Source organism: Taudactylus pleione, unplaced genomic scaffold, assembly GCF_031769625.1.
Source record: "Taudactylus pleione unplaced genomic scaffold, aTauple2 ptg000366l, whole genome shotgun sequence".
Taxonomy (NCBI): Eukaryota; Metazoa; Chordata; class Amphibia; order Anura; family Myobatrachidae; genus Taudactylus; species Taudactylus pleione.
In genome coordinates, this window is record NW_028284767.1 from 6,642,292 (window position 1) to 6,654,127 (window position 11,836).

The following is an 11,836-nucleotide window of genomic DNA, read 5'->3' on the forward strand; positions in this document are numbered from 1 at the left end:
CAATCCCTTTTTGTACAGAATATTTTTAGGTGGATCATTAAAGATCATAAGCACTTGCTACAAATCTGTTCTAAGCTCCATATGGGGGTATATGGGTCAGAAACTGGTCTACCTAAGATTTTATTAAGCAATTTCCAAATTACAGAGGAGTGTCATCACACCAAGGACAGGGTTGTTTTGAAGATCACCTGAAACTCCATCACCGTTCAGCTACTGGACCCACAACGTTCAACTGCCCATTGCTGTTGCCATCTCTGTTTCTCCGTTGGTGATATACAGTATGTGGTCTCCTTGGCTGCAACTTCTGCAAACATAAAAAACCAGCCAATCCTGGCTCTTTGTCCAGCATTGAACCTAATACTAAAGAAAAATGCCAGACACACAGCAACCCTGAGCTGGCAGAGCTAGAACAACTCTACAATAATTACAACTTTCATATTTCCACCTACCCGTGTCTCTCGTCATTCCAATCATACACACCATAGGTACAGTAGACACACCAATGACATGTAGGTCATTAGTGGCTGATAATGATTCTGCTTTACAGCAGCTATACACAATTTTAACATCACCAGCTAAAATTGTCTGCTATCTTAGGTATCAATTGTTCCCCACACTTCTTAGATTGTAAGCTCATGTGTGCCATGATGTCCACATACATTCTCAGCACTGCGTATTATGGGCATGATTCTGAGATTTACACTAATGCAACCGCAGCTGCAATCTCTTACGGACCGCACGAGCAAAGATATGCTAATGCCTCTAAAAGCTTACCTGAGCATAGGGACACCCTCGGCTGCCTTCTCATAGTTTTGCAGAAGATTCATCGAATGCCGATTACAACCAATACGTGATCGGAATCAACAAATCAGGTTGTCCAACATGTTAAATTTCACCGACCAATCAGGGCTGTAGATTGCTAGTGTATGGTAGCAATCAACCTATTTGCAGTGGGTGACCGGTAAATAATGACAGCAATGTGTGAGGGAGAGGGTGACAGCCAGTGGATGACAAATAGACAGTATTTTCAATTTTCTTACCTGGACCCAGAACTGCAGCTCGTGGAAGGCGGCTCCTCCGTGGACTTAACGCCGGGGACGGTCACGAGACTACAAGTCACATAAATCTATTCCTCCTTACCCTTCCTGGAGCTGAATGCTCCAGAAACCTATGTCTGACATTCCCTGCCCTTCTGTGGGACTTGTAGTTTCCCAAGTGCTAGGGAACCACAGACTGAATAACCCTCAAGAGCCTGGGATGTGATTTGTTCCAGAAAGAGATTAAATAAAGTATATACTTTAGTGCTACATAGGGTAATACACAAGTAATGTATGTGGGTTATGTGCAGGGGGGTAAGCGATGGCTGATAGTGGATAGGGGTAGAGAAGAGAGCGGCCCCTCTGGCCACTGTAGGTACAGATGGACCAAGACTGTGGGTGGCAGTGGTGCCCCCCTACTCTACTGGACAGCTGCAGAGCCCAGGGCACATGCCCCACCCTAGAAACAGCACTGAAGGTGTGCCCGAATTATTGTGAACAAATGTAGCCTGGGACACAAAGTCATATATGCTGGTGTTCAGAAGCAAAATACAGACTAAGGATGATGGTCTCCAGCCTAGAAAACTGCTTATATTGCCTGACTCAGAATGCACCATTGATGTTGGATAGATGCTTTCTTTGTTGCTTGGGCATATATTTAGGTTTACAGGCTTAAGAGTAGAGTTGCTACTGTTGTTATTAGAGAGTTTTATTGATGCCTTATAGTGAATATATTGCTAACAGAAAAAAATGGTTTAGATCACAGGTATGTGACATATGCCTGGCGTAAGCCGGGTGCATAGCTATTGGTCCTCCTGAATATTTATTTTTAGCTTATTTGAGCACAGGTTGATGACCAACTCTACATCCAGGGTATTTGTTCGTCCTGCGAGAGAGCGATTAGCAAGCGGAGTCATTTTTTTTCCTTCATACTCTTATAGGAAAAAGGCGTGCCTTCAATTGGAGAGACCTTTCTCCCGATATAATAAACCTTTGGGGCTGATTCCGAGATGGACACAGTGCCGATGTTTAAGCAGTTTATTTGTGACCTACGCATTCGTCTGAGTTGCACTGCGCATGCTTCAGGTTTCATTATTATCACTCACAGAGAGGGTTTATTCACAAAGTGGTTAACAGTCATGGACCATTTGTGGGCGGCAATGGGAGGTGGCGACTCTAACGCAGGAGTGTCGCTACTGTTTTCGGGGAATGCCTCAGCCTGCGATCCTGTATGTATTATAAATGGCTTCGGCATCTCCGTTCCCATGCCCATTCTTTGAGATCATTGGGTTATTTAGAAGGACGATTAGCAATTGATCTGCAACCGTGCTGCGTCTTTGGGCCTGAGGACGCAGGGAAGCTTTTTATGTAGATTGCCAAACACGGTCGCGATTGATCTGACTCCATGCTGCGTCTTTGAGCCTGATTCAGCAGAGGAACGCAGTCGCTTGGATTTGCAAAGTCGCTGGTAGGCATCTCAGTGGCTGTGACATTTGCATATTTTCACACAGCCCTGCATACAAATTTGCAGCAGCGGTTGCCTTAGAGTCCATCTCTGAATCAAACCCCTTCTCTCCTCCTCACATGGAAGCAAGTGATAAAATAGGAGGCGATAAATACAGCACAGTCTATGAAAATATATATATATATACTAAGATATATATTCACTTAAATGCACTACAGGATATACTAGCACTAAATAAATTAATATTTACAAAGATGGCGAGATAATGAGTTAATCCTGTACTTCCCTCAAAAAGTAAGTACATAACATGTGCAGTATGCAGGAAGAGGTGCATATGAATTGTTAGAATCCATGTACTCTAGGGTGTCGATTCAATTAAAAGCAATGGCCACAAGGTACGGAGAAATGGTTGGAACGCCACCAACATTGTACATACTTCTTTGTACCCCAGAAAAGCGTGCAGAAAAATATACAAAGTGACCTGCCATTATTGTCTCCATTGTGAGAGGCTGAACATCACTACTGCCTTTCCCTATTAATTCACTTGCCCCCTTTTCAAAAACAGCATCCGGTATATTTTTCTAAATCATCTTTATTCTATGAATAATAAACAAGTGTGCAAAACCTTATTACCAGAAAAATGTAGAAAGCTAATATACACTCACTAAAATAGAAATCGTGCCCAGATGTATAGCAGTTTATATTTATAATGATGATCATGTTTCTATGACCATGTTATGCACTAAAATAATCTTGCAATCACCTTGATTGTAAGTTCAAGGTATGTAACATTTATGTTGGGTAAAATTCAATGCAAGTAAACATTACAATCTATTATGCATCAAGAACAATGCAAACTGTATAACATGTATTTGTTGTGATGATAGAAAAAAAAACAACATACTGAGATATATTCCATAATAAGGAAAATAGTAACATTGGCCTAACAAGGGTGCTCCATACAGCTGTTTGTTCCTGGACTCCAGTGAATGGTACCTTGGCTGGGTAAAGTGAATTTAAAGCTCCGTTTTAATGTTACATTACATTTCATTCTAAAGATATCCCTGTACTTTTGCTTTACAGTGAAACACATTTCAGTATAATTATGTCCCCAGGGGGCGTTTCTAGAGAGGAGGGGGCCAATGTGCAGTCTCCGACACGGGCCCCCTCCTCTCCGCCCGGCGGCCGGCAGCGCACTGAGCTGTGCGCGGCCAGCGCCGGAGTTATAGACTCTGGGCACTAGAGTGTGCCCAGAGTCTATAATGAATGCACAGGTTACCAAGAAAATGGCCGCAGCGGCCATTTTCCCTGTACTGCGCATGCGCAAACGACGGGAAAATGGCCACGCCACCATTTTCCAGTCGTTTTACAGCGCCGGACCCCTGCGGGACTCCGGAAAGGTAAGTAATATTATGGGTGCAGGGTGTGCGGTGCGGGCCCCCCCTGGACCCAGGGGCCCGTGTTCCCCGCACACCCTACACCCATTATAGATATGCCCCTATGTCCCTCTCACCATCTTATAAATATTACACAAACTGCATATTATAACATAATAGAGCCTAATGTTCAGTTACATTGTATTTTACACAACATATCAAGTGGTACATTATTTGCACATAAAGGAGCTAAGGCAGAGTTAGGAGAAATAAAAAACAATCCAGGAACAAACCATATTGCACTGCCAGGGGTGTAAATGCATACCGAGAAAATACTGGCTGCTTTGACAGGAAGTAGTCAGAATCCCGGTACCTGCATATGGTAAATACTAGGGTTAAGGGAAGGATGAGGGTTAGGCACTAGGGGGAGGGTTAGAGTTAGGCACATGGGGGGAGGGTCAGGTTTAAGGTGCGGGGGGAGAGATTAGGTTTAGGCACCAGGGAGGGAGGGGTAGGGGTAGGGTTAAGATACCTACCAACAGGTGTCGGTATCCTAACCCTGTTAAGATGCAGGTGTCAGGATTCTGACCGTCGGGATCCCATACCCAACCCGCTTTGACACAGCCCTCCCCAACTACTGTACAAATCTCCCTGTACATTTTATATCGGCTATACCTGCAGGACAACATGGTTTTATCAAGGTGCAAATTTGCTGCTCTTCATTCTGCATAAACCCCAAAATGAAGGTCAGTATAATGTAATTAAGATATTGTAATATATTATTTGTGTATAACAGGTATGAATGGGACTGTCTGGGAAGGAGAACTGTACATAAAGATAACATACCACAAATGAATGATGATATATTGTCTCCTGCATTAACATGATATAATGCACCATACATGTTTAATGCAGATGCCATAGCAATCTGCGATGACCAATTAATTATAATATATAAGTGCTATAAAGCCATAGGAAGAGTCTGCATTGTTGTATTTATATTTCTCAATCTTCCGTCTTCACCAACAAGCGGATTCGTGCCAAGACCAATAGGTCCCATAATCCTGCACTCCTTGAGAATCCTACCATATATAAATAGACATGATTACCCTGTACATGACATAAATATATGCCAGGCTCATTTATATAAAACAGGAAAATATCAACTAGACCAGCCAAGTAGTAACCATCTGATGACCTTAAAACACACAAATCTTTCTTTTTATTTTATCTTGTCTAAAACCCGGTTTTATGAAGGGTCGTTAAATGTGTACAGTGTTCTTTGTCCCTGCTGGTAGGTTATGCAAAGATCATCTGACTCCCTGGAAGTGAAAGAGCCAGTTCCCGACAAATTCCAGAGCTTGAATTGTTTATGATCATGTCGGACCTAAAAGTAGGAAAAAGGAATCATTAGTGGGCAACGCAATAAAGTAACACAATAGTGAATTATAACTAAATTATGCCTTAAAATACATATTTCAAAACATGTTTTTTTGTATGGACAGGCTCTATGTTATACACAAGAGAATATATGTATTTGGTTTTCATGCCTTCTGTCTAAATGCAGCATTTCTTTCATTCCCAAAACGTGAATAAAATGTTATTTCATGTGTAGAGCAGTAATATACTAACATCTGTAATAGGAATTATGCCATTTAGTTTACATCAAAGCCTAAGATGCAAGTTTATATAAATAGAGGCAAAATACTTAAAGAAATCTAGGTATAATATGCCCAGTTTCATGCCTTTAGCATATTTACATGTATACTATATGTTGAGTCGCACATATAGCTCCAGATACTGTATGTCCAACTGCAAGACGGCAGTATCTCTATATCAGGTGTAGCTTGTGCCTGACAATAGTACACTATGAAGACAAAAGTGATTGGACAATGACAGCAAATAGATCAACGAGATTCTATTGACGTCAATACTAGTGGCAGCTCCAGGGGTGGGGCTGAAGCGCAGTCCAAAATTAAAATAGGGGAGCCACACCAGCTGCCAATGAGTGCCAGCCATCTATGTTTGGCAGCATTTGAAATGGCAGTCGGTGTGGTTCCCCTATTTGAATTTTGGACTGCGCTGCAGCCCCATTCCTGGAGCCGCCACTAGTCAGTACTTTGTAGGTAAACAACGTGTAGTGATTACTGCAGGCACCCTTCTTGGTAAACTGTGCACAAGTCCCTGGACACCAGCATGCGGCATGCTTTGCCATTCCGCCTTAAGTACAGTGACCAACTGTGACACTGAAGAAGGTCAAATCAGCCTAGAATGCACCCAGGGCCGGTGCAAAGCTTCTAGGCAAAACTCCTGCCTGCTGATTTCCCCCCTCCAGAACCTACTTTTTAGCCCCTCTGGTGAAAGTGTGGGGGTGGCATTTTAGAAGTTCCGCAGCCGCCACTGCCAAATTGAGAAACACCCTCTCCCAGAAAAATATATGTAAAAAACAACTATGTGCATCATTTGCGGGTACACCTAGGCAGGCTGTAGTGTATGACTATGAATGACGTTCTAGTAATTCCTTTGGAAGATAAAATTATATAGGTATGAATGTTTCAATTTTAAAGGAATTGGATTATCATCCTAAAGAGAATTTTTTCTTTAATAAGTGAGAAATAGATTTTATAGGAGATTGTTTCTTACATTCTCATAAAAAGGAGGTTTCTAATAAGATTTCTGTGTTATGCAATTGTAACTTTTTAGGTCGTTTGAAATAATACCTGGTCGCAGACTGAGTTTTCCACAACACATCTTAATAGTGTGGAATTTTGTTTGGTAACAAACTGAGATTATATATATCAAAAATATAAGTTTCGGTATGTATAAGAATAATTTCTAACTAAGCATCTAAATGGATCTATGTTGCTATGACATCTTTCTCGCACCTTTAGTTATGCACCCATTTCTTTTGTTCTTTAAGATAAACCCCTGATGAAGTCCTTTTAAGTGTGAGGTTCTGGTTTTGTTGTGGACCCGGGGGTGGTAATAGGAGCAGACACTGAAGCAGGTTTAAAAGAAAACATGGAACTTTTAATGAGTGGTTTAGTAGACATGGGAATGGCAACTTAAAAGTCCGGGAAATAATGAGGTGCAACTGTAGTGAGGCAATGGGAAAAAGTCCAGGTAGTGACAGACAGGAGACAGTCCAGTATTCCAGCTTTTGTGAGGCTGAAGTGTAGTGCAGGCTGAGGAAAACAGGATCCAGTGGAATGCAAGTGGAGGCTAGGTGCAGAGTACAGGAGACTCAGGTACTCAGGCTAGGGAAAGGTAAATGGAGGAGGCAGGAGTATCCAGTGGGGTTTGGAGCAGGCAAGGTGAAGCAGGCCAGGCAGGATTCCAACGACAGGTGAATGAGCACAGGAACTCTCTCTCAGCTTCTGCTGAGAAACACGTTGCACTGGCAATGAAAGGGAGCTCTGAACTCCCTTAAATACCCAGTGATCTACCGTGACAGGCCAGAGAGAGAGCACATGACACACCATGATAGGGCGACTAGATCACATGGCCAGAGGCAAGATGGCGGCACCCATGCCAGGGCAGAACAGAAACACCGCCAGACCTAACCAGCCCAGAATGACAACATGCCCGTACAGGACCATGCACCGCCAATGCTCCCCGCCAGACACCAGCACCACTGCCAGATGCCCCTCGCCATAGCGTCCTCACAGGTATCACTCGCTGACCGCCATGCCTAGAAACCCTAGTCGTGACATTAAGGACGAAACGCGTTGGGTTATTTTATCACTGGAAATTTCGAGGTTTACTGCTGCAAACAGTTAACCAAAAAGTGTGGCTGTGGATGTTAGAACCTAACTATGGTTTAATTATTTCATCCTTTGCGAAATCATTTTATGTAAGCTGGTTTAATATTTATTTCAACTTATTGTTTTTATCTGGAATAAATATTTTTTTAAATATTAATGGTGGCCCTTGGGCCTTATTTGTCTGGGTGATTTTCTGGTGCGAGGGTCTATTACAGCACAATCCAAGGGAAGGATTGATTGTTCGAAGGGGCTTTTACCTGATTTCCATTTTACCCACAAAGAATATTGAAGCGACCTTTTCCAGCCACAGGAAAATAATCTTATTCATCATATCATCTATCCAGAACAGATTGATCTCGAGACTTTATTTACAAACTATTACAGTCTTGATTGAAGTGCTATTTAAAGCCAGGAGGTTTTATAATAATACAAACCTTATATTGGTTTTGTTTTTTTTAAATATAAATATATATACACATATAAATATGTATACACATGAATAAATATAGATATACCTATATATAGATATATATATATAGATATACAGTATCTGTCTATATACTATATATATATATATACATACATACACACGTACACACATATATGCTTCTAGTTACAAATTGCACCCCCTTCACTTGTATATTCCCCTAGCCTACTTACCTCTGAGACAGTGATGTCCTCAAAGAGGAACCTGTGTTCCACCGAATAGTGTGGAGAGCTCCCCCGGCAGAGAGGCCATCAGGCTGTAATGTCTGTGGCTTGGGGATCAGCACAGGATGGGAGGAGGGGCGCAAGTACTAGCAGCCAAAAAGAATGGGGAAATTCAACAGAAGTTGTATCGAAGCTGCTGCTACAGTGGGCCAACCGGTGACACAGTGACATCACCTGTACTGGACCCAGCTGCAGCAGTTTGTCTCAGTAAGCAGGTTTCATCTGGTCTCTTAGCCAGCAGGAGTGGCTTCCGGGAGAGGCAAGACTATGCCCCCTCTCCAAGGCAGCCTCAGCGGGTCGCCTCTCAGGTCCCAGCGCCTTAAGGAAGCTGCCTAATGGAAGCGCCGGCCTTGAACACACCCGTTGCTCCAATTCGTCCCATAGGTTCTCAATAGGGTTAAGATCTGGAGCTGGCTAGTCCATCTGGGTTACCAAATTATCTGTATACTAGTCCAACATTGCCATGGAAACATGACAGGTGGCATTGTCGCCCTGATAAAAACATTCATTTTTTCCGTAGTACTGCCACAATGTAGGGAGAGTTATCAAGAACATCTCTATACTTCTCAGAGTTAATGTGACCATGCATTACAGCTAGTGACCCCATGCCAAATCAGCTGAAACTGGGGGTGTCCAATCACTTTTGTCTACATAGTATACCTGGATTGAGCCTGACACTGATAATAGCCACTGCACATGTTGCATTACCCTATTTGTACACAATATCATAATGTTATGAAGATGTCAAATACACAAGAGTGAATAGGGTTCTCACATTGCTATTAATAAATGCAAAACTCACAATTCCATATAAAATGGAATGAAATACAATCACACCACATCTGTTTATTGTTTTACAAATTATATGGGAATCGTCTTTCCAGCAGTATCCCAAAATGGAAATGACAAATAAGTAATGGGAGGGAGGAGAGGTGTGAAGTATGTATTGGGGTAGGGAAAAGAGAACAGGGGAGGGGGAGTGACCTGGACAGAAAATGTCAGGGAAAGAGAGAGATGGAGAGAAAGAAGGAGGAGTGGTGGAGACAGGCTGATAACATTTATAAAAAACTGACAAATCCGGGCTGATATATATAATATATGATATAGCAGTGATGATAAATAATTGAGTACTATAAGCTAGAGGGGTCAATATGCAAGCAGTCAATCAGAAGTGGTTCAATACTGCTGCAAGTGTCAGCATCATCAGTGGCGCATGCAGGGGGGGTTTGAGTACCAAGAAACCTCCCCCTGATGGACCAATTATTTTTTCAGAGACAGTGCTGTCATTTAAAATGTATGTTTCCGAGTTACTGTAAGTTTCCCAGGTGAATTGGTGCTGTCACAGATACTAGAGTACCAGCAGTGTAATATACCTGACATTATAAACCAGGAGATTGTTATTTCTATACTGGACACATATAGCCATGTGTGTATAGCAACGAATCACGAATAAAAAAATGAGAAAGCATAACCTGGGCTGTAAATACGTGCGGGCAAACAGTGCCACCATCCAGGGCGCAGAGTCTAGGGGGCGGCAGCATTGCTTCTTATAGATTTTTATGTATCATCAATATGTACGTGTTTACTGCTTATATTTATGTAGCAGGTGGAACTTTTAATACGACCATCCCTCGGTAGCGAGGTCCCTGCTGGGCTAAGCCTTTGTGTTGTGCATGTACACAGCTCTTACAACCTACTCAGCAATAGCCCCGCTGTAAAGAGGAAATAGTGCAATGCCTAAAAGGACCTGTAAAAGTGGAAGCTGTCTCTTTTATGTTGAGGTGAAAAAACAGCTGGTCCCAATATTTGTACAGTACAAGTAAATAAATTCATCCTTATTTGTTATAATCTATTATAATAACAATAGGAACAATACAGTGTGGAAAATACCTACCTTATGTTTACACTGGCTTCGGTGCCATCACTGCCACCCTGGCATTGCTTACTGTAATAGTCTCTGTGCACTGCTGGCTCCGGCCCAACAGTGACCTTTTTGCAGGGTTATCTTGACATCCGGGTCCACTCTTGATACTAAGAGATCCGAGTCCGCCCCTCTGCCTGTTACGTAGATACTCCTTGTAGTTGCGGGTGAGTAAAGTGTACAGGAAGGGATTGATGCAGCTATTGCCATAAGTCAGACATGTCACCAGATTGTTAACATAAATCTCAGTCTGAACAGATACTCTCAGCTCATCTTGGCTATAGAGGGGAGCTAACTGCCAGAGCCAGAATGGGAGAAAGCAGGCCCAAAATGCAAGCACAATAATGAAGATCATCAGTATGACTTTGTGTTTTGGAGATCTTTGTAGTTCTTTGTTCAGTAGGCTTTTAGTTTGTGAGATCCAGTAGGCTCTAGCCAGTCTGGAGTACAAATAGCCAATAATAACACCTGGAGCAAGGATACTGGTAGTGAACAGCACTGTAAGATAGACCTTATATTGCTCATCACTCCATATGGGAGTACACAATTTCCTTATGCTCCCATTGTCCAATGTCCTTTCTTCCTGATGGATCATCAGCATCATGGGTAGTGTCAGAAGGAAGGAGAAAAACCAGACTCCACATGCCAGGCTTTTACGGTAGCTCCTGGACCTTCTGACTGTATCAAAAGGCTTTGTCACAGCAATATACCTCTCTGTGCTCATAATGGTTAAGATGAAGATGCTGGCATGCATTGTCAGAAGGTCCAGACTCAGAAGAACCCGACAGCCAATTTCTCCAAAGTACCAGTCCTTTACAAAGCTATTGTGCACAATAAATGGGATAGTTGAAAGATACAGAAGATCGGCCAACGCCAAATTCACTATGTGGATGTACATTGAGGTGAACGTTGTCATGGAGATACACATTACCACTAGGGTATAAAAGTTACCAACCACTCCAGCAACAAACATTAAAGATAGTAGGATGCCAATGACAGAGGTGCCAATAAGGTCATCCATAGAGTTGGGAAAGAGGGTTCCATGGTTGGTGTTATTGCTTGAAATATTTTTCAGCTGATAAGCCATGTTGCTGTGATCAAACAGCTCCATCTTATCGTATTATTCAAAAATAATGTGGTTCAAGTAGTAATGGAAAAAGTTAGAACCCATACAGAAGATCATATGGTGATTATAAATGAATACACTCAGTGTTGTCAAAGCATAAAAAGAATTGTCCTAAATTAAATTCCAGGAGAGTTGTTCTATTGCTTTATCAAATGGAATCAATGTCAGAATTCGTATTCTTCTTTTCTTTATAGTGACCTTGAAAGACATATCAGTTAGTTGACCAAGTAAACAACAAACAAATAAATAAATTGTAAGGTTCAAAGTCTCCATATTTCAAATGCAGTGGCACCGAGCTGACAATTAATAGCATTGTCTAGACAAGGAAACAAAATGTTCTTCTACAATGCACCGAATACAACACATTACAGTCTGTCTGTGAGTACCATAATACTTAATAATTCTGTGTATTTTTTAGTCCACATAACTATACCAA

At 42.0% G+C, this 11,836-nt stretch overlaps 1 protein-coding gene across 1 annotated transcript; it reads right to left on the reverse strand.

Moving 5' to 3' along the window:
• Positions 1-5,067: 5,067 nt before the first annotated feature.
• LOC148508452 (urotensin-2 receptor-like) lies at positions 5,068-11,393 on the reverse strand. Its single transcript, XM_088444484.1, has 2 exons — positions 10,248-11,393; positions 5,068-5,265 (listed from the first exon to the last, which is right to left on the reverse strand). The coding sequence occupies exon 1, from the start codon at positions 11,383-11,385 to the stop codon at positions 10,255-10,257; it is 1,131 nt and encodes a 376-aa protein (XP_088300610.1). The 5' UTR covers positions 11,386-11,393; the 3' UTR covers positions 5,068-5,265; positions 10,248-10,254.
• Between the last annotated feature and the right edge of the window lie 443 nt (positions 11,394-11,836).